This window comes from Nomascus leucogenys, chromosome 4 (assembly GCF_006542625.1).
Source record: "Nomascus leucogenys isolate Asia chromosome 4, Asia_NLE_v1, whole genome shotgun sequence".
Taxonomy (NCBI): domain Eukaryota; kingdom Metazoa; phylum Chordata; class Mammalia; order Primates; family Hylobatidae; genus Nomascus; species Nomascus leucogenys.
Window position 1 is genome coordinate 114,010,285 of NC_044384.1, and position 21,699 is coordinate 114,031,983.

General features: G+C 42.2%; 1 protein-coding gene across 1 annotated transcript; it reads right to left on the reverse strand.

The window, feature by feature from the left end:
• Positions 1-881: 881 nt before the first annotated feature.
• C4H3orf35 (chromosome 4 C3orf35 homolog) lies at positions 882-18,709 on the reverse strand. Its single transcript, XM_004087925.1, is given in 3 exon segments — positions 882-1,168; positions 18,483-18,507; positions 18,509-18,709. Coding segments are annotated over 3 exon segments (513 nt in total).
• Between the last annotated feature and the right edge of the window lie 2,990 nt (positions 18,710-21,699).

Sequence of the window (21,699 nt, forward strand, 5' to 3'; positions counted from 1 at the left end):
CAATGAAGCAGAAGAGTTTACTAGAAGGATACGGGGTGGTTCACAGAATGTGAGAGGGAAGCTCTAGGCCAGGCTTCCAAGAGTAAGACCCCAAAGTTGGCCAGTGTGCTGGTGTGTTCGAAGCTGCCTCTGCCATCGTTAAGCACTACAGTACATAACCACTGCATGCTACAGTAGGAAACAGCACCACTTCTGTCAGGAATTTGACCTTGCAGCCCCCTCTGCCAGATAGAGGAAACGCCCTGTCCCCTCCCACCCAAGGTGATTTAGCAGATTCTTTGTCATGGCCTGTGCTGCAAAGGAGGCTGGAATGTAAGTACAGCAGTCTCAGATCTGAGAGGGGGGGTCTCTGGCCCCCATCCAAATTGAATGGCCAAAGTCTGCCTCAAGCCCCAACTCTCCTCCCCAGATGTAACCACTATTAAGACTGTGGATGTATCCTTCCAGCCCTTTTACACACACAGTTTTAGAAAATAGTTTTTGTAAGAATGAAGTTATACTATAAATATCATTATGCAACTTAATTTTTCTACTTAATATAAGTCATGGACACCTTTCCATGTTCATACGTATAGATCTAACTTGTTTTTTTTTGACTACAGCAAAAGATTCTGCAGAATGAAGTGCCATCATTTAGCCAGTCCTCTGTTGATGATATATAAGCTGTAGCCGCTATCTTACTATAACAAACCGCACAGGAAAAGCATCCCAGGGTATGTTTGTCATTGTTGCTGTTTGCACACACATATTGTCATTTTTGTAGGAATGGGTTCCTAGAAATGGGCAGCAGGGTCATACAGGCCATAGGGTCTGTGGTCTTTATCCTCATTGCAATATAAGGATGTTGGATTGAACTGAACTTCTCCACTCTGGGGACATTTCTATCCCAGGAACCAAGATAGTTCTAGAATCAGGATAGCCCCCAGCCCAGCCAGTGCCAGAGCAATGCTGACCTAGGGCTCTCCTAATTCTGTTTTCCAGGTATCCCCACACACCAGGTGTGCTGCTCCATTGCAACCTCTTCCTCTTTTCAGTCTATCCAATGCTGTGATTCCACATGAGAAGAGACACCTGCGTGGAGCAATGGAAGGCTGGTTTGCAGTCCCAGATCTGCCAGCAGCTGGGATTGAGTCAGTCCCCTCCCTTTTCTGAACTTCAGTTTTCTTACCTTTAAAATAACAGACATGGGCTAAATTAATGGTTTTCTAACTGTGTTCTGCCAAGACCAGCATTCCACAGAGGCATCAGGAACTGCTTCAGAACTTGGGGGATGGAGGGCAAGAGAGCAGATCCTGGTCGTCATGAGCTCTGCTATTAACCTTGCTGTGTAGTGGGGTTCTGTGTGAACATTCATTTGAAAAAGGCGTTTTGCTCCTAAAGGGAAATTGAAAACTATTCAGTGTGAGTGGAGAGTTTATGCTCCACATCACAGAAATCCCACTCCATAGTGGTTTGAGGGGAAAAAATAAGGGGGAGGGTGGTTATTGGTTCACATAATTGAAATCCAGGGGATACTGACTTCAGGCACAGCTCAGTCCAGGGGGCTCAAATATTATCAGAACCCAGTCTTGTTTCTTCTCATTACTTTGCTATTCACAATGTTGGCTTCATTCTCAGGCTCAGTATGGTGTCAAAATGGCTGCCAACAGAGTCAGGCCTGTATCCTCCCAGGTTCAGGTCCAGCAGAAAAGGTCATGTGCCTCTGTTGTGACAGTCACAGCAAAAGACTCACCACATCTTATTGGCTTGGGCTGAGTCATGTTCCATCCCCAAGCCAATCACTGTAGCCAAGTGAATGTAATAACTTCATTGGCCTGGCTGAACTCATGCGGACAGTGGAGCTAGGCGTGAAATAAACCTTACCCAACATACATTGACTAAATGTGGGACAGGGATGATTCTCCAGAAAATTGTATTATTATTTCCCAATGCTGAGTAGCCAAAAATCAATGCATATAAAACCATGCACATGTGTTTATTCAATGACCAATTAAGACACTGATAAGACAGGATCTGCACCATACACTGGAGATGCAATGATAAATTAATTACAGTCCCCATGCATCTTGTGATGGGCCAGGACCACTGTAGATCAACAAGGTCATCAGCCAGGAGGAATACCAGGCCACAGAGAGGAGGACAGCAAGGATAAATGGAACCTGCCAGCACCTCTGCATCTGTCTGTCATATCCAACCCTGACAATCTTCAGAGAGTAATGGTGGCTGCTTCACTTCTACCTTCCAAACGTTGTGCAAATTATTCTCTGGACCAATTCTAACTTGAAACCACTCAGAGAAGGGGATTCTGGGAAACATAACTCCAGCCTAAGCAAGTTGATTTAGTTCAAACCACAACAGAATCCATTTGCTGCTATCTCCAGAGTTGAACCATCCAATACTCTGAATAAAGTATGTTTGTCAACTTAGCATCTGGCAAACACTTAGTGTTTTGTATGAAATCACAACATAATTTTGGGGTCCTCTTCTATCTAAATACTCAGAATAATTTTAGATAGCCACCAAACACTTGTTGTCATTTGCAATCACCTGTAATTACGAATTAGGATCTACAGAAATAAAAAGTGTGAAAAACACTTAAAAATGACTTGTTGTGAAACAGATGTATCCAATAGACCCAGATTTAGAACTTGTAAATGATTAACTTCAAATAATATTTTCCCATTACTGATATGAAAATGATTAATAAGTTTAAGATATTATGCTTTATTTTTATTTCTAAAAATTTGATAAGTCTTTTGAAACGTGTACCTAAAATTGGCTGTCTTCTTGCCCACCTAACAACCATTCAGTTGCCTGTGGATGCTGAACTCAAGAAATACTAGTCTAAAGTTCTTATAAAAGACTCAAGAAACGTGGCCACATCCTTGTTCCAGAATTTTAAGATGTAGGCAAACTATTTGTCTTCCAGCAACTTGCCATCCTTCTTCTGTATATAATTGTTTTTTGTCTTTTCTTTTCTTTCCTTTCTTTCTTTCTTCTATTTCCTTTGGCTGTGGTTGTTTACCATGGTTTGACTTTGTAATGGAATGTCTCCTTTTGCCGTATTCCATTACAGCTCTCTGATTCAGACGGGGTCATCCCCATCAGGAGCCTCAGCTCTCCATCTATGAAGCCATGAGAACCGAAACTTCAGGAATGCATGATCTGCTATGATGCCGTACGACCACTTGGAATACACCTTTCCCCTCTGCAGTGCTGATTTTTCACTGTAGGGTGCTGTGGGTGTCTTTCATGAGCAAAGGTGATAAGGAGGGATAGTGTGTTTGGTATAATAAAGATGTATTTTGAACCCAGGACATCCATGTGGGGAGCTGGAGGCACTTCTAGGCCACCAAGACACCAACAGTCACATTTAGGAAAGACAGCATAGGGAAGCAGGGCAAATTGCACATACAAAGCTCATTTGTTGTTAAAAAACAATAAAGGACAACGTGTTTCAAAGCCCAAAGCCAATAGCAGAGGTGAAATGTTTCCCAAAAGGGCTTCATTGACCCAGGAGTCAGCTTCCTGAGTTTGAACCTCAGCTCCAATATTGACCGGTAGTAAAACAAAACAAAACAAAACAACTTACTTAACCTCTCCAAGACTGTTTCCTCAATGGTAGGATGGGGATAAGAATACCTACTCATATGACGAGTTAATGGGTGCAGCACACCAACATGGCACATGTATACATATGTAACAAACCTGCACGTTGTGCACATGTACCCCAAAACTTAAAGTATAATAATAAAAAAAAGAATATCTACTCATAGAGTTATTGGCAGGATTCAAGTAATGTGACTAGAACAATTCCTGGCATATAGAAAGCTTTAACCAATGGTGGTGGTGTTAGTATCAGAAGATGTTGTTGTTGTTTTTGTTGTTGTCAGCCAATGAGGAAGGAGAGTTGCAGAGATCTATGTGCCAGTACCCAAGAGGGCTAACTGCTTGATCTACTGTAATGAATATGGCATGCCCTTGCAGAGGGCAGTCTAGCAAGGGAAGCTGATGATTAACCAGTTAATCACAGTATGAAATGGGGGAGAGGATCAGTAAGAGTGCTGTAAGACTACAGAGGAAGGGTACTGTGTAGGGTGGGAGGAGGTCTCTAAAGACTTCCTTGGGCTGGGTGTGATGGCTCACACCTGTAATCCCAGCACTTTGGGAGGCCGAGGCAAGTGGATCATTTGAGGTCAGAAGTTCAAGACCAGCCTGGCCAACATGGTGAAACCCCGTCTTTACTAAAAATACAAAAATTAGGAGGGCATGGTGGCGCATGTCTGTAATCCCAGATACTCAGGAGGCTGAGGCAGGGGAATTGCTTGAGCCTGGGAGGTGGAGGTTGTGATGAGCTGAGATCGGGCCACTGCACTCCAGTCTGGGCGAGAGAGTGAGACCCTGTCTCAAAAAAAAAAAAAAAAAAAAAAAGACTTCCTTGAAGTGGCAACATCTCACCTGAGCCCTGAAGGGTTAAGAGTTTGCCAGTTAGGGAGGTTTCTAAGATGGCCAGATAGGAACAGCTCTGGTCTGCAGCTCCCAGCAAGATCAACGCAGAAGATGGGTGATTTCTGCATTTCCAACTGAGGTATCTGGTTCATCTCATTGGGACTGGTTGGACAGTGGGTGCAGCCCACAGAGGGTGAGCCGAAGCAGGGCAGGGCTTTGCCTCACCCAGGAAGTGCAAAGGGTCGGGGGATTTCCCTTTCCTAGCCAAGGGAAGCCGTGACAGTCTGTACCTGGAGGAACAGTACACTTCTGCTCAAATACTGCGCTTTTCCCATGGTCTTCACAACCGGCAGAACCAGGAAATTCCCTCCCGTGCCTAGCTTGGTGGGTCCCATGCCCACAGAGCCTTGCTCATTGCTAGCACAGCAGTCTGAGTTCGACCTGCAATGCTGCAGCTTGGTGAGGGGCAGGGTGTCGCCATTGTTAAGGCTTAAGTAGGTGGTTTTGTGCTCACAGTGCAACCAAAGAGGCCAGGAAACTCGAACTGGGAGGAGGCCACCGCAGCTCAGCGAGGTCTACTGCCTCTCTAGATTCCACCTCTGTGGGCAGGGCATGTCAGAACAAAAGGCAGCAGAAAGCTTCGGCAGACCTAGACATCCCTGTCTGACAGCTCTGAAGAGAGCAGTAGTTCTCCCAGCATGGCATTCGAGCTCTGAGAACAGACAGACTGCTTCCTCAAGTGGGTCCCTGACCCCTGGGTAGCCTGATTGGGAGACACCTCCCAGTAGGGGCTGGCAGACACCTCATACAGGCAGGGGGCCCCTCTGGGACAAAGCTTCCAGAAGAAGGATCAGGCAGCAATATTTGCTGTTCTGCAGCCTCCACTGGTGATACCCAGGCAGACAGGGTCTGGAGCAGACCTCCAGCAAACTCCAACAGACCTGCAGCTGAGGGGCCCGACTGTTAGAAGGAAAACTAACAAATAGAAAGAAATAGCATCAACATCAACAAAAAGCACATCCACACCAAAACCCCATCTGTAGGTCACCAACATTGAAGACCAAAGGTAGATAAAACCACAAAGATGGAGAGAAAACAGAGCAGAAAAGCTGAAAATTCCAAAAACCAAAGCACTTCTTCTCCTACAAAGGATCACAGCTCCTCAGCAGCAATGGAACAAAACTGGTCAGAGAATGAGTTTGACAAGTTGACAGAAGTAGGCTTCAGAAAGTCAGTAATAACAAACTTCTCCGAGCTAAAGGAGCATGTTCTAACCCATTGCAAGGAAGCTAAAAACCTTGAAAAAAGGTTAGACAAATGGCTAACTAGAATAAACAGTGTAGAGACCTTAAATGACCCAATGGAGCTGAAAACCACAGCATGAGAACTTCCTGACACGTGAGCAAGCTTCAACAGCCGACTCAATCAAGTGAAAGAAAGGATATCAGTGATTGAAGATCAAATTAATGAAATAAAGCAAGAAGACAATATTAGAGAAAAAAGAGTGAAAAGAAATGAACGAAACCTCCAAGAAATATGGGACTATGTGAAAAGACCAAATCTACATTTAATTGATGTTCCTGAAAGTGACAGGGAGAATGAAACCAAGTTGGAAAACACTCTTCAGGATATTATCCAGGAGAACTTCCCCAACCTAGCAAGGCAGGCCAATATCCAAATTCAGGAAATACAGAGAACACCCATAGATACTCCTCGAGAAGAGCAACCCCAAGACATAATTGTGAGATTCACCAAGGTTGAAATGAAGGAAAAAATGTTAAGGGCAGCCAGAGAGAAAGGTCGGGTTACCCACAAAGGGAAGCCCATCAGACTAACAGCGGATCTCTCGGCAGAAACCCTACAAGCTAGAAGAGAGTGGGGGCCAATATTCAACATTCTTAAAGAAAAGAATTTTCAACCCAGAATTTCATATCCAGCCAAACTAAGCTTCATAAGTGAAGGGGAAATAAAATCCTTTACAGACAAACTGAGAGATTTTGTCACCACCAGGCCTGCCTTACAAGAGTTATGGAAGGAAGAACTAAACATGGAAAGGAACAACTGGTACCAGACACTGCAAAAACATGCCAAATTGTAAAGACCATTGATGCTATGAAGAAACTGCATCAATTAACGGGCAAAATAACCAGCTAACATCATAATGACAGGATTGAATTCACACATAACAATATTAACCTTAAATGTAAATGGGCTAAATGCCCCAATTAAGAAACACAGACTGGCAAATTGGATAAAGAGTCAAGACCGATTGGTGTGCTGTATTCAGGAGACCCATCTCACGTGCAAAGACACACACAGGCTCAAAATAAAGGGATGGAGGAAGATCTACCATGCAAATGGAAAGCAAAAAAAAAGCAGGGGTTGCAATCCTAGTCTCTGATAAAACAGACTTTAAACCAACAAAGATCAAAAGAGACAAAGAAGGCCATTACATAATGGTAAAATGATCAATTCAACAAGAAGAGCTAACTATCCTAAATAAAAATGCACCCAATACAGGAGCACCTGGATTCATAAAGCAAGTCTTTGGAGACCTACAAAGAGACTTAGCCTCCTGCACAATAATAATGGGAGATTTTTAACACCCCACTGTAAATATTAGACAGATCAACGAGACAGAAGGTTAACAAGGATATCCAGGACTTGAACTCAACTCTGCACCAAGTGGACCTAATAGACATCTACAGAACTCTCCACCCCAAATCAACAGAATATACATTCTTCTGAGCACCACATTGCACTTATTCTAAAATTGACCACATAATTGGAAGTAAAACACTCCTCAGCAAATGCAAAAGAAGAGAAATCACAACAAACTGTCTCTCAGACCACAGTGCAATCAAACTAGAACTCAGGATTAAGAAACTCACTCAAAACTGCACAACTACATGGAAACTAGACAACCTGCTCCTGAATGACCACTGGGTAAATAACGAAGTGAAGGCAGAAATAAAGATGTTCTTTGAAACCAATGAGAACAAAGACACAACATACCAGAATCTCTGGGACACAGCTAAAGCAGTGTGTAGAGGGAAATGTATAGCACTAAATGCCCACAAGAGAAAGCAGGAAAGATCTAAAACACCCTAACATCACAATTAAAAAAACTAGAGAAGCAAGAGCAAACAAATTCAAAAGCTAGCAGAAAGCAAGAAATAACTAAAATCAGAGCAGAACTGAAGGAGATAGAGACACAAAAAAACTCTTCAAAAAATCAATGAATCCAGGAGCTGATTTTTTGAAAAGATAAACAAAATAGACCGCTAGCAAGACTAATAAAGAAGAAAAGAGAGAAGAATCAAATAGACACAATAAAAAATGATAAAGGGGATATCACCACCAATCCCACAGAAATACAAACTACCATCAGAGAATACTATAAACACCTCTATGCAAATAAACTAGAAAATCTAGAAGAAATGGATACATTCCTGGACACATACACCCTCCCAAGACTAAACCAGGAAGAAGCTGAATCTCTGAATAGACCAGTAACAGGTTCTGAAATTGAGACAATAATTAATAGCCTACCAACCAAAAAACGTCTAGGACCAGATGGATTCACAGCCAAATTCTGCCAGAGGTACAAGGAGGAGCTGCTACCAGTCCTTCTGAAGCTATTCCAGTCAATAGAAGAAGAGGGAACCCTCCCTAACTCATTTTGTAAGGCCAGCACCATCCTGATACCAAAGCCTGGCAGAGACACAGCAAAAAAAGAAAATTTTAGGCTAATATCCCTGATGAACATTGATGCGAAAATCCTTAATAAAATACTGGCAAACCGAATCCAGACACACATCAAAAAGCTTATCCACCACGATTAAGTCATCTTCATCCCTAGGATGCAAGGCTGGTTCAACATATGCAAATCAATAAACGTAATCCATCACGTAAACAGAACCAATGACAAAAACCACATGATTATCTCAATAGATGCAGAAAAGGCCTTTGACCAAATTCAACAGCGCTTCATACTAAAAACTCTCAATAAACTAGGTATTGATGGAACATATCTCAAAATAATAACAGCTATTTATGACAAACCCACAGCCAATATCATACTGAGTGGGCAAAAACTGGAAGGATTCCCTTTGAAAACTGGCACAAGACAAGGATGCCCTCGCTCACCACTCCTACTCAACGTAGTGTTGGAAGTTCTGGCCAGGGCAATCAGGCAAGAGAAAGAAATAAAGGGTATTCATTTGGGAAAAGAGGAAGTCAAATTGTCTCTGTTTGCAAATGACATGATTGTATATTTAGAAAACCCCACTGTCTCAGCCCCAAATCTCCTTAAGCTGGTAAGCAACTTCAGCAAAGTCTCAGGATACAAAATCAATGTGCAAAAATCACAAACATTCCTATACACCAACAAGAGACAAACAGAGAACCAAATCATGAGTGAACTCCCATTCACAATTGCTATAAAGAGAATAAAATACCTAGGAATCCAACTTACAAGGGATGTGAAGGTCCTCTTCAAGGAGAACTACAAACCACTGCTCAATGAAATAAAAGAGGACACAAACAAATGGAAGAACATTCCATGCTCATGGGTTGGAAGAATCAATATCATGAAAATGGCCATACTGCCCAAGGTAATTTACAGATTCAATGCCATCCCCATCAAGCTACCAATGACTTTCTTCACAGAATTGGAAAAAATGACTTTAAAGTTCATATGGAACCAAAAAAGAGCCCACATCGCCAAGTCAATCCTAAGCCAAAAGAACAAAGCTGGAGGCATCATGCTACCTGACTTCAAACTATACTACAAGGCTACAGTAACCAAAAGAGCATGGTACTGGTACCAAAACAGAGATATAGACCAACAGAACAGAACAGAGCCCTCAGAAATAATGCTACATATCTACAACCATCTGCTCTTTGACAAACCTGATAAAAACAAGCAATGGGGAAAGGATTCCCTATTTAATAAATGGTGTTGGGAAAGGTGGCTAGCCATATGTAGAAAGCTGAAACTGGATCCCTTCCTTACATCTTATACAAAAATTAACTCAAGATGGATTAAAGACTTAAATGTAAGACCTAAAACCATAAAAACCCTAGAAGAAAACGTAGGAAATACCATTCAGGACATAGGCATGGGCAAAGACTTCATGACTAAAACACCAAAAGCAATGGCAACAAAAGCCAAAATTGCCAAATGGGATCTAATTAAACTAAAGAGCCTCTGCACAGCAAAAAAAAAAAAACTATAATCAGAATGAACAGGCAACCTACAGAATGGGAGAAAATTTTTGCAATCTACCCATCTGACAAAGGGCTAATATCCAGAATCTACAAAGAACTTAAACAAATGTACAAGAAAAAAAACAAATAACCCCATCCAAAAGTGGACGAAGGATATGAACAGACACTTCTCAAACAAGACATTGATGCAGCCAACAGACATATGAAAAAATGCTCATCATCACTGGTCATCAGATAAATGCAAATCAAAACCACAATGAGATACCATCTCATGTCAGTTAGAATGGCGATCATTAAAAAGTCAGGAAACAACAGATGCTGGAGAGGATCTAGAGAAATGGGAATACTTTTACACTGTTGGTGGGAGTGTAAATTAGTTCAACCATTGTGGAAGACAGTGTGGTGATTCCTCAAGGATCTAGAACCAGAATTACCATTTGACTCAGCGATTCCATTACTGGGTATATACTCAAAGGATTATAAATCATGCTACTAAAAAGACACATGGACAGGTATGTCTATTGTGGCACTATTCACAATAGCAAAGACTTGGAACCAACCCAAATGTCCAGCAATGATAGACTGGATTAAGAAAATATGGCACATATACACCATGGAATACTATGCAGCCATAAAAAAGGATGAGTTCATGTCCTTTGCAGGGACGTGGATGAAGCTGGAAACTATCATTCTCAGCAAACTATCACAACGACATAAAACCAAACACCACATGTTCTCACTCATACGTGGGAGTTGAACAATGACAACACATGGACACAGGGCAGGGAACATCACACACTGGGGCCTGTTGGGGGGTGGGGGGCTGGGGGAGGGATAGCATTAGGAGAAATACCTAATGTAAATGACAAGTTGATGGGTGCAGCAAACCAACATGGCACATGTATACCTATGTAACAAACCTGCACGTTGTGCACATGTACCCTAGAACTTAAAGTATAATTTAAAAAAAAAAAAGAGTTTGCCAGTTAAAGGGCAACATGGTGGAAGTAAGAAATGAGGATAAATCAGATGGTGATTTGAGGTTTATATGAGATCAAGGAAGAGTTTTTCTTTATGCAAGTGACATTGGGCTTACCAGTGGGGGAAAAGCTTAAACAATGGGGGAAAAGAGATAAAAACAATGGATGAAGAAAGAAAAGAAATACCAAAAAGTTGAAGGTTGCAAAGGAGCAGAGGGTGAAGTAGGGGAAACATGCTATGTACCTACATCAGAAACAGGATGTGCCCCTGGAAAGTGTCCACTTCTACCTTTATTTTAAAATGGAGAATGGGCACAGTGGCTCACGTCTGTGATCCCAGCAGTTTGGGAGGCCAAGGTGGGCAGATCACTTGTGGCCACGAGTTGAAGACCAGCCTGGCCCACATAGCGAAACTCCACTCTACCAAAAATACAAAAATTAGCCAGGCACCTTGGTGCGTGTCTGTAATCCCAGCTATTCAGAAGGCTGAGGCAGGAGAATCACTTGAACCTGGGAAGCAGAAGTTGCAGTGAGCTGAGATCACGCCACAGCCCTCCAGCCTGGGTGACAGAGTGAGACCCCATTTTGAAAAACTAAATAAATAAAATAAAATAAAAATAAAAATGGAGAAATGGGGCCAGAAGGTAGATCCAAGGTTATCCATGGAGATGATGGCAGAGGTAGAATTAGAAATGGTTTGGGCCAGGTATGGTGGCTCACACCTATAATTCCAGCATTTTGGGAGGCCAAGGCAAGAGGATTGCTTGAGCCCAGGAATTCAAGACCAGCTTGGGCAACACAGTGAGATTGCACATCTACAAAAAATTAAACAATTAGCTAGGCATGGTGGCACATGCCCATGGTTCCAGCTACACAGGAGGCTGAGGTGAGAGGATTACTTGAGCCCAGGAGGTCAAGGCTGCAGTGAGCTATGATCACACCACTGCACTCCAGCCTGGGTGACAGGGCAAGACTCTGTCTAAAAAAAACAGTCAAGGGGCTGTTTGGTGTGGTGTCCTTTATGCAGAAGGCAGATGGTTAACAAGGACTTATGAGGTTTTTAGTAGATGAAGGCACACTGTGCACCAGATGGAAAAATAAGTCCCAGCATTGCTAGGAGAATCCCAGGGGTAGAGACGGAGGAAGTCATAGAAGGTGGGATCAGGGCAGTAATCTCTCAAACTTGGATGCTCTTACATATTGATCATGGGTAATGAAATTTGACATCAAAATGCTCTGACCTGTATCTATTAAGCATTTATTATATGCCAAGTGTTTCAGTTATCTATTGCTGCATAACAAACTGCCCCTGAACTCAGTGGCTCAAAACAGCTACTTTAATATTATTTATTTATTTATTTATTTATTTATTTATTTATTTATTTTTAGAGAGAAACTCTTGCTGCACTGCTCAGGCTGGACTAGAACTTCTGGGCTCAAGCAATCCTCCCACCTCAGTCCTACTTTATTATATCTTACACTTCTGTGGGCAGTAATGTGGGCAGGGCTTGGCTGGGCAATTCAGTTCTGTTTCATGTGGCATCCGCTGAGGTTACTCAGTGGTAGCCAGCTGGTAGCTGGGCTTTTTTGGAGGGCCTAAGCCAGCCTCATTCACATGTATGGTACCTTGGAGGGAATGGCTGAATGGCTGGGCTCCGCTGGGACTGTTGATCATGGCACCTACACGGGGCCTTTCCCATGTGGTGCTCTCAGGTGAGTCAGACTTCTTACGTGGTGGGGTAGGGCTCCCAGAGACCATGTGCCAAGACACCTGGGTGAAAGCTGTGAGGTTTCTTAGGACCCAGCTTCAAAAGTCCTAGAATGTCATTTCTGCTTTACTCTACTCACCAGTCAAGCCACCCAGGCTGGTCCAGACCCAAGGAGAGGAGAGCTAGACTCTAACTCTCAAGGGGAAGAGTAGCAAAGAATTTGCACCATCTTTAATCCACCACATCAAATAAGTGCTGTGCATCTGTGACCTTGCATAGTCCTCTCAACAGCACTATGGTAAGTGCTCTTATCACCCCCATTTAAGAGATGAGGGAATTAAGATACAATGAGGTTTGGAAACCTGGCTAAGCTCATGCAGCTATAAGAACTGGATTCAACCCAAGCAGCCTGACTCCTGGGCATGTTATGTACCAGTATTCTATGGCAAGCAAGACAGATACTGCCTGTATCCTACCATCAAGTTTGAAAAGAACTGTCTCTTTAGAATGTTAACAGCAGGAGGTACCTTAGCAGTCTCCTAAGGCAAGCCCTTCATTTACATGATGAAGAAATGCATGCCCCGGCTGTCTAAGTAACCACTCTTTTGTGCAGCATCCTGTCCTGGTGGAGATCCTTTGAGTCACAAGAGCATCTGTTGGTTTATCTCCTATTGGCAAATGAAGGAATAGCCTCAGAAATTTTAAATGACTTCTGCTAGACTACACAGCAGGAGTATAACTGAGCCAGAATCTGAAGACCCATTCCAAATTCCATGTTCTTCCCACTACTCTGGGCTGCCTCAACATAACAGAGATTAGAAGCACTAGGATGTCCAGAAATGAGAATGAAAGCTTGGATTTTTCCTAGGATCCAAATGAAATTGTGCACCTCCTACCAGATAGTTGCTACCTGGTGTAGGGTTCACTGAGATCTTCTTTCCAGATCTAAAATTAGCATTTTTGCCCCCTGGAAAACCACAGGGCTCTAATCCAGACTATAAATGGCTTAGCTTGAGTTCCTCCCACACCCTGAAAGTAGAGCCTAAGACAAGGAATCAGGTATAGATGGTTCATCTGGGATCTGATCCCAGGAAGCAAGACACTCAGGAGGGCAAGGGAAGGAGGAACAGGCAAATAAGGACCCATCAACAAGGTCACAATTGTGGGTGTGGGGGCAGATCCCATCAGAACCTTCCACAGAGTGGATAGCATGACTCAGAGTGGTCCACTAAAGTACAGCAGCCACGGCCGCAACTGGAGTCAGAGGTAAGGCTCTGTGGATGTGAGTCAGGACCCCAGAGGTATCTGAGCCCACTGAGAAAGGAACCTTTAATCCGAGATCAGAAGGATGAACCAGGAAAGGAAGCAGGGAGAGAAAGGCGAGTGTTCTGTTTAGAAAAAACAGGATGTTCAAGGGTAGGAGAGCAGGGCCCTTTTGTAGAACTAGGGGAAAAAATTACCTGAAGCTGGAATAGAGACAGCAAGAGAGGAGGTGAACAAATGGTGGGAAATGGAGCTTGGGGGGCCTGTAAAGCAAGTTGAAGCTTCATCTGAAGGGCAACAGGAGCCACTGAAAGGTTTTTAATAGGGGAGAGAATGTTCAGATTTTCATTTCTAAAAATGGTTATACTGTCCCCTCCGCAGGTGGACCCCCCGCTGCATTTCCAAAGAAAATGCAAGCATCAAAGTAGCAAACCAAACTTTTATGACAACATATAGCATATAAGGTCTGCACACATGGGGACTTCAAATACCAAGAGATTCTTCTACAGATGCAAATATTGCCTACAGATTCTGTTCAGGTTGGAGGACCTGAGCCCAAGGCCCCTCCCAACACAGGTCTCTAGAAATGAGACAAATGTGGTTTTGATCCATGACAATGTTAGGAAACTAGAAGGAGTTTCCTTTTAATAAGAAATCTCGAAAATTCCCTGAAATATGGAAGGCAGTCAAATCAGAGTTTAAAAGGATCCCTATACTGAGGCTCATGTGGCTGAACACTCTTGCATAAAAATGGGAGATGGGAGGTGGCTCCAAGAATACTCAAAGCCTTGAAGTAGGCCAGGCATGGAGGCTCACACCTGTAATCCCAGCACTTTGGGAAGCCGATGTGGGTGGATCACTTGAGGTCAGAAGTTCAAGACCAGCCTAGCCAACATGGTGAAACCCCGTCTCTACTGAAAATACAAAAATTAGCTGGGCATGGTACGACACGCCTGTAATCCCAGCTACTCAGGAGGCTGAGGCAGGAGAATCACTTGAACTCAGGGGGGTGGAGGCTGCAGTGAGCCAAGATCACACCACTGCACTCCAACCTGGGCAACAGACTGAGACTCCGTCCCAAAAACAAAACAAAACATGGATTGCTGGGGCCCACCCGATGAGCTTCTGATTCATTTGGTCTGGGTTTTCATTTCTCACAAGATCCCAAGACAGGTTGATGCTGCTGGCTCAGGGATCACACTTGGAGAAGCATTGCTCTACTGATGACCTCTGCAATTTTAAGTAATAAACAGCTATTTCTCGTTTCATCAAGTTTTGCAATCTCTTGACCCACCAATTTAAAAGATTAAGATACTAAGAAAACTTCTCTTATTCTACTTTTACTTTTATATAATCAATTTTAATGACATTTGCATTTTATGCTATCACTATAGTTCTGATTTTGGCTCAATCGTAAATACTGAAAACCAATAAATAGTGCTAATTTTATTATGGCTTCAGGATTATTGCTCACAGTTGAGCCAAAACATGTGTCATGATTATATATCCTCCTCTATAGTTGCAAAGTTGAAGTCCAGGAATATGCAACTTCTACTTCAGATAGAATATTTCTAGGATCAACATTCTTTTCTTCTTTATACGCTTCTACTTACTCAAAACCCTACCATTTTAAGTTTTGGTATGCTGTGTTTCCATTTTCATTTGCCTTAAGAAATTTTTAAATTTCCCTTTGAGTTATTTCATTGACCCATTGAAGGTCTCACATTGAAGGTCTCACATCATCAAGTAAAAGTTCAGTCCTAAAACTATACACATCATAAGTTCTCAAAACTCATTGTCTAAAACTGGTCATGTAACCAGGCGCAGTGGCTCATGCCTGTAACCCCAGCACTCTGAGAGGCTAAGGTGGGCAGATCACCTGAGGCCAGGAGTTCAAGACGAGCCTGGCCAACATGGTGAAACCCTGTCTCTACTAACAATACAAAAATTAGCCGGATGTGGTGATGGGTGCCTGTAATCACAGCTACTCGGGAGGCTGAGGCAGGAGAATCACTTGAACCTGGGAGGCAGAGGTTGCAGTGAGCTGAAATCACGCCACTGCACTCCAGCAGCAACAGAGTGAGACTCCATCTCCAAAAAACAAAAATCAAAAAGCCTTGAGATAGAAGAGCCTGGGAGCAGTAGTAGCTCTGCGTACCTGAAGGGAAATGAGCTGGGGCACCAAAGTAGCAACTGTGAGGTCAACATTGCCCTTTGGACTAAGTAGCAACAGAGCAATAGAGGTGTCTGCTCCCATGTAGGAGCCAGGAGTATGAGCCTTTAGGACCCAGAGCTAAAATAGTGTTCCAGGGGACTGGTGACATCAAGAAAGAATGAGGAGCTCCCTCCCCATGAAATGCCTCCCTGGCTGCTCTATGTCTGACTCTCACCCTGTCTCCTGGAGGTAGACTGCAATAAACAATCAAAGACAGGCTAACAGGGATCCCCCAAAACAAAGATCATTCTTCAGTTAAGACTCACTAAGCAATTGTGGAAATCTATCTCTGTGCAACAGACATCATCCTCTTACCAAATGCAGAACTTGCACCTGAGGAAATAGAGCTGATAGCTGAGCTGGGCTGAATAATTAAATTATCAGGGAGAGGTAAGATTACCATATGCAAACATTGTGAATGATTATTTATTTATTTATTAAAACAGGGTCTCACTCTGTCACCTAGGCTAGAGAACATTGATGTGATCACAGCTCACTGAAGCCTCAACCTCTATGGCTCAAGCAACTCTCCTGCTTCAGCCTCCCAAGTAGCTGGGACTACAGGTATGCATGACCACGCCCAGATAATTTTTGTATTTTTTGCAGACACGGGGCTTTGCCATGTTGCCCAGGCTGATCATGAACTCCTGGGCTCAAGCAATTTGCCTGCTTCAGCCTCCCAAAGTGCTGGGACTGCAAGCATGAGCTGCTGCAGCCAGCCATGAATGATTTCTATTTGGGAAGTTAATTTAAAATTTGATAATTTAAAACATTCAACATTATAAGCTGAGTAGTAATAGAATGGACTGCCAAAGAGAAAATGTGTGAGTTGTAAAATCAAGCCAAGGAAACTTTCAGAATGTAACTAAGATTTTTATTTTTTCAGATTTTTATTTATTTATTTATTTAGAGATGAAGCCTCATGCTGTCGCTCAGGCTGGAGTACAGTGGCATGATCTTGACTCACTGCAACCTCTGCCTCCTAGGTTCAAGTGAGTCTCATGCCTCAGCCTCCCAGGTACCTGGGATTACAGGCACCTGCCACCACGCCCAACTAATTTTTATATTTTTAGTAGAGATGGGGTTTCACCATGTTGGCCAGGCTGGTCTTAAACTCCTAACCTCAAGTCATCCACTTGCCTCAGCCTCCCAAAGTGCTGAGATTACAGGCATGACCCACCACACCTGGCCAGATTTTTAAAATGTAAAACAGAAGTTAAAGTGATGTATAATATAAATTGGACTTAGCCAGAATTTAAATCTTCTGCTCTTCAAAAGACACTGTTAAGAAAATAAAAATACAAGCCTAGACTTGGTGAAAATGTTTGCAAAACATGTATCTATTAAAAGACTTATATTCAGAATATGTAAAGAACTCTCAAAACTCAATGATAAGAAAAAGAAGCAACTCAATAAAAATATGCAAAAGACATGAATAAACACTTAACTAATGAAGATGTATAGATGGCAAACAAAAACATGAAAATATACTCAACATTATTAGTTATTAGGGAAATAAAATTAAAACCATGAGAGACTTAATACCACTACATGCCTATTAGTATGACAAAAATTAAAAAGACTGACCATACCAAGTACTGGTGAAGATGTTGGGGAACTGGAACTCTCATGCACTACTGGTAGGAAGGTAAAATGGTGCAACCACTTTGGAAAACAGCTTAATGGTTTCTTTAAAAGTTAAACATGTACCTACAGTATAATTTAGTCATTTCATTCTTAGGTTTTTATCCAAAAGAAAAGAAAATACATGTCATACAGAGACTTGTCTACAAACATTCACATCAACTTGATTTTTAATAGCCCAAAAGTGCAAACATCTATAGATGTCCATATGTAGACGAATAGATAAACAAATTGTGGCATATTCATACAATGGAATAACTACTCAACAATATAAAGGAATAAACAAGCAATAACATGAATGAATCTCAAAATAATTTTGCTGAGTGAAAGAAGACAGAAAAATAGTACATATTGTATTATTTCATTTATATAAAATTCTAGAAAATGTAACTAATCTATAGTGACAGAAAGCAAATCAGTGGTTGTCTGGGATCAGGAGTGGGAGGGACAGGTGGGACGGCAGAAAGGAATTACAAAAGGCAAGAGGAAACTTTTGAGAGTATTAGATATGCTCAACATCATGATTGTAGTGATGGTTTCCCAGGTACAGACATATGTCAAAACTTATCAAATAGTATCCTTTAAATATGTACGCCTTATTGTACATTAGTTATACCTTAATAAGGCTGTTACTGTGTAAATGTGTGTGTGTGTGTGTGTATCTGTATGTCTCAATTTTATTTGGCCATGACTCTTTTCCCTGCTCACCTATTGCCCCAGTTTGCAGAGCCATGACATATAATCCTGGCTCAACTGTCATCCTGGCCGTGTGCCCTTCAGTAAGTGATTTACACTTTCAGAGCCTTCATTTTTTTCCTTCAAAATGGAGTAGTGGTTGGGATTAAATTAGTGAATGTCAAATGCCTTTTACATAGTAGGTTCTTGAAAACTTTAGACCACCAATCACCCCAGAAACTGAAGCAGCCATATTTATGATTGCCCCAAAGGCATTAACTTTATTTTTAGCTAAAGACACCAGCATGCAATCACCTTGAGTCCAAAGGTACAAGGGGAAAGATGTTGAAATGCTGAGCACTGCCCAGCAGGCCCATCTGCTCTGCATTAGCCAGCCTTCCTCTGTTTATTATTGCATGTGTTAAATCTCCTCCAATTCTTGTGTGAAAAGTTCGGGCGCACAATAACCTCTTTATCACATTTTCAAATTCTGGGCCTGTTCTGGGAAGTTTACACCTTCTTCTTGTTGCCATTGTTTTCATGTGGATTCAGATTTCTGAAAAAGGCATTTGGAGCACTTTGCTGAAAATATTTATGTGTAAAGCTTGATGACACAAATATTGCCAAAAAGTGAAAATTAGATGTCAGAGGAATTAGAACGATACCACGTGGGCCATGTGGTACAGCTGTGGCTGTGTGAGGAGAATCTGAGGCTCAGGGTGGTGGTTGAGAGCCTGTGGCTGGGCAATACTCTTAGCCGCTCTCCTTCGGGGAATAAATTAAATAATACTGAAAAGAATAACAGAAACATGCCAATGTTGGAGTACAGAATAAAAAGGTCACATAACGCTGTAAAAATAAATGTATCATAACAATATTGCTTACCATTCATTGAGTATTATTTGTGTACCTTGCTTTACTAAGTGCTATTTTATTTAAACCTCACAACAAGGCTGTGAGTTAGGTATAGAATAAGCAAGGGTTCTTTTAGCCATAAGTGATAGGAAATCCACCTCAAACTGGCTTACAACACAAAGAACTTTTTATTGGATATGTAAATTTAAAGTGCAGATTTAGCTCTACCTTCAAGTGATACTTGATCCAGCAGCTCCAAAAGATGTTTACAAAGACCAAGCCTCTCTTCCTCTTCTCTCTGCCTTCTTACTAGCTTTCTCTTTGGGCTTCATGGAGTCAGTTCGGATGTCCCAGGTTTTCCATGGTGGCAAAACGGCTGCAGCTGTTCCAGACCTCACATCACTATAGAGAAAGAGAGAATAAACCCTGAAATTCACTCTCATTGGTCACAAATGGGTCATGTGTCCATTCCTAAACAGATCACCATGGTGGGGAAGGGGAGGTGAGTAAGAAAGGTTGATTATATTAAGTCTTTAGGGTAGGGGCTGGGGAGGTAGTCCACACCCAGTAACTAGATGTCAGTCCAATCCCAAGCAAAGCCACAGGCTGAGAAATGGGGAGAGGTAGCATCCCAAGGGAAAAAAGGGAAAAGGATAATTACAAAAAGGAAATGGATGCTGGGGACACATCCAGTGAATGCCCACTATAGTGTACTCATTCATTCATTCATTATTTAGAAATTGTCAAACACTATTTAGGAGCTGAGGACACATCAGGAAATAAAAAGTGAAAAATCTCTATGGTAGATTCTGTTGATGCCCCCACTGCATGTCCCCTTGACACACCTGCAACTGTGTTGGACAGTTCCTATGCACAGGAACTGTGTCTACCTCTCTGCTTCTTCACCAGAAGGCTTTCTCTACACTGGGCAAGCTTGCTCAGCCCATGCACAAGTCAGTCTGAATGTACCAGAGGTTTAAGCCTCCCTACATTCAACAATGGGCAGGAGTTGGGGACAGTACTCCAGTTTTTCTATCTCTAGATAGGAAATGTATGAGAATTTCAGTTCAACAGGGCTTCTCAGAGGATCTCCAAAGAATTGTTCACAGCACTAATAAGTTTACTAATGCCTCCTTTATCAATTTTACTTTCTTTTGTGGTTTTTCCCCCAGTTCCCTTCTTATACCCTTCAGGATCGTCTTCCAAATGAACAGCCAACATCATATCCCCTGTCTCAAGGGTCAGCTTTCAGTGGAACTCAAACTCAGACCATCGCTGCCTTCATGGGCTTACATTCTGGTGGCAAGAGGAGATAGATAATAAAATAAATGAGCAAACTATGTGATGTTATATTAAGATAGGCGTTGTAGAGGAATATAAAGTAGAGAAGGGGATAGAGTGATGGGGTGGGTATGGGTGCAATCTTAAGGCCTTGAGGAAAACATTACAGGTAAGTCAAGACCTAAAGAAGATGTAAGGTTAAGCTGTGTTAACAGTCAGGTTAGGCTGTATTATGCTAAGATAACAAGCAACTCCCAGACAATAATGGCTTAAACGACAGAGGTGTATTTCTCACTGAAACCACATGTTCATTGCAGGTCAGATGGGACATTGCTCCACATGCATTCATTTAGCAACCAGCTGAAGAAACACAGCTAGTTATCATGGGAGACAGAATAAAAGAATTCTAGAATGTCTCACTTCATCAAGTAAAAGTTCAGCCCTAAAGTTTTACATATTATAAGTTCTCAAAACTCATTGTCTAAAACTGGTCACGTGGCCAGGCATAGTGGCTCACGCCTATAATCTCAGCACTTTGGGAGGCTGAGGCGGGCGGATCACCTGAGGTAAGGAGTTCGAGACAAGCCTGGCCAACATGGTGAAACCCCATCTCTACTGAAAATACAAAAATTAGCCAGGTGTGCTGGCGCACATCTGTAATCTCAGCTACTTGAGAGGCTGAGGCACAAGAATTGCTTGAACCTGGGAGGCAGAGTTTGCAGTGAGCTGAGATCGTGCCACTGCACTCCAGCCTGGACGACAAAGTAAGAATCTGTCTCAAAAAAAAAAAAGTAAAAAATAAAATAAAACTGGTAATGTGGCCCCACCAATCACAAGAGATGAAGGAGGTACAACTTACCAAGTGTCTAGTTGGCAGAGAGCTGAAAATAATCTGTGGACAGACCTACTAACACCACAGTCCACCCTTCTGGATCACCAAATATTCTGACAAAATATACACACCATTTCCCTAAGTGGAGAAAAACAATCATATCAAACTCAAAGTCCATGAAGGATAATTTGTCTCCACATCAGGTTTGGTTATGATTTGTCTTGATCCAGAGACCTATAAACTAAAAAGACAAATTGTCTGAACCCAACAAGAAAGACATGATATCTGGGTTTCAAACAAACAAACAAACAAACATGACAAGGCATACTAAAAGGCAAAAACACAGTTCGAGGAAATAGAATAAGCATCAGAACCAGACAAACATCACATGCTCTCACTCATATGTGGGAGCTTAAAAAGGGCATTTCATGAAGACAGAGAGTAGATTGGCAGTTACCAGAGGCTGGGAAGGAGACAGGGGGAATAGGGTGAGGTTGATTAATAGGTACAAATATACACTTTGATAGAAGAAATAAGACCCAATGTTTAATAGACAATTATAGT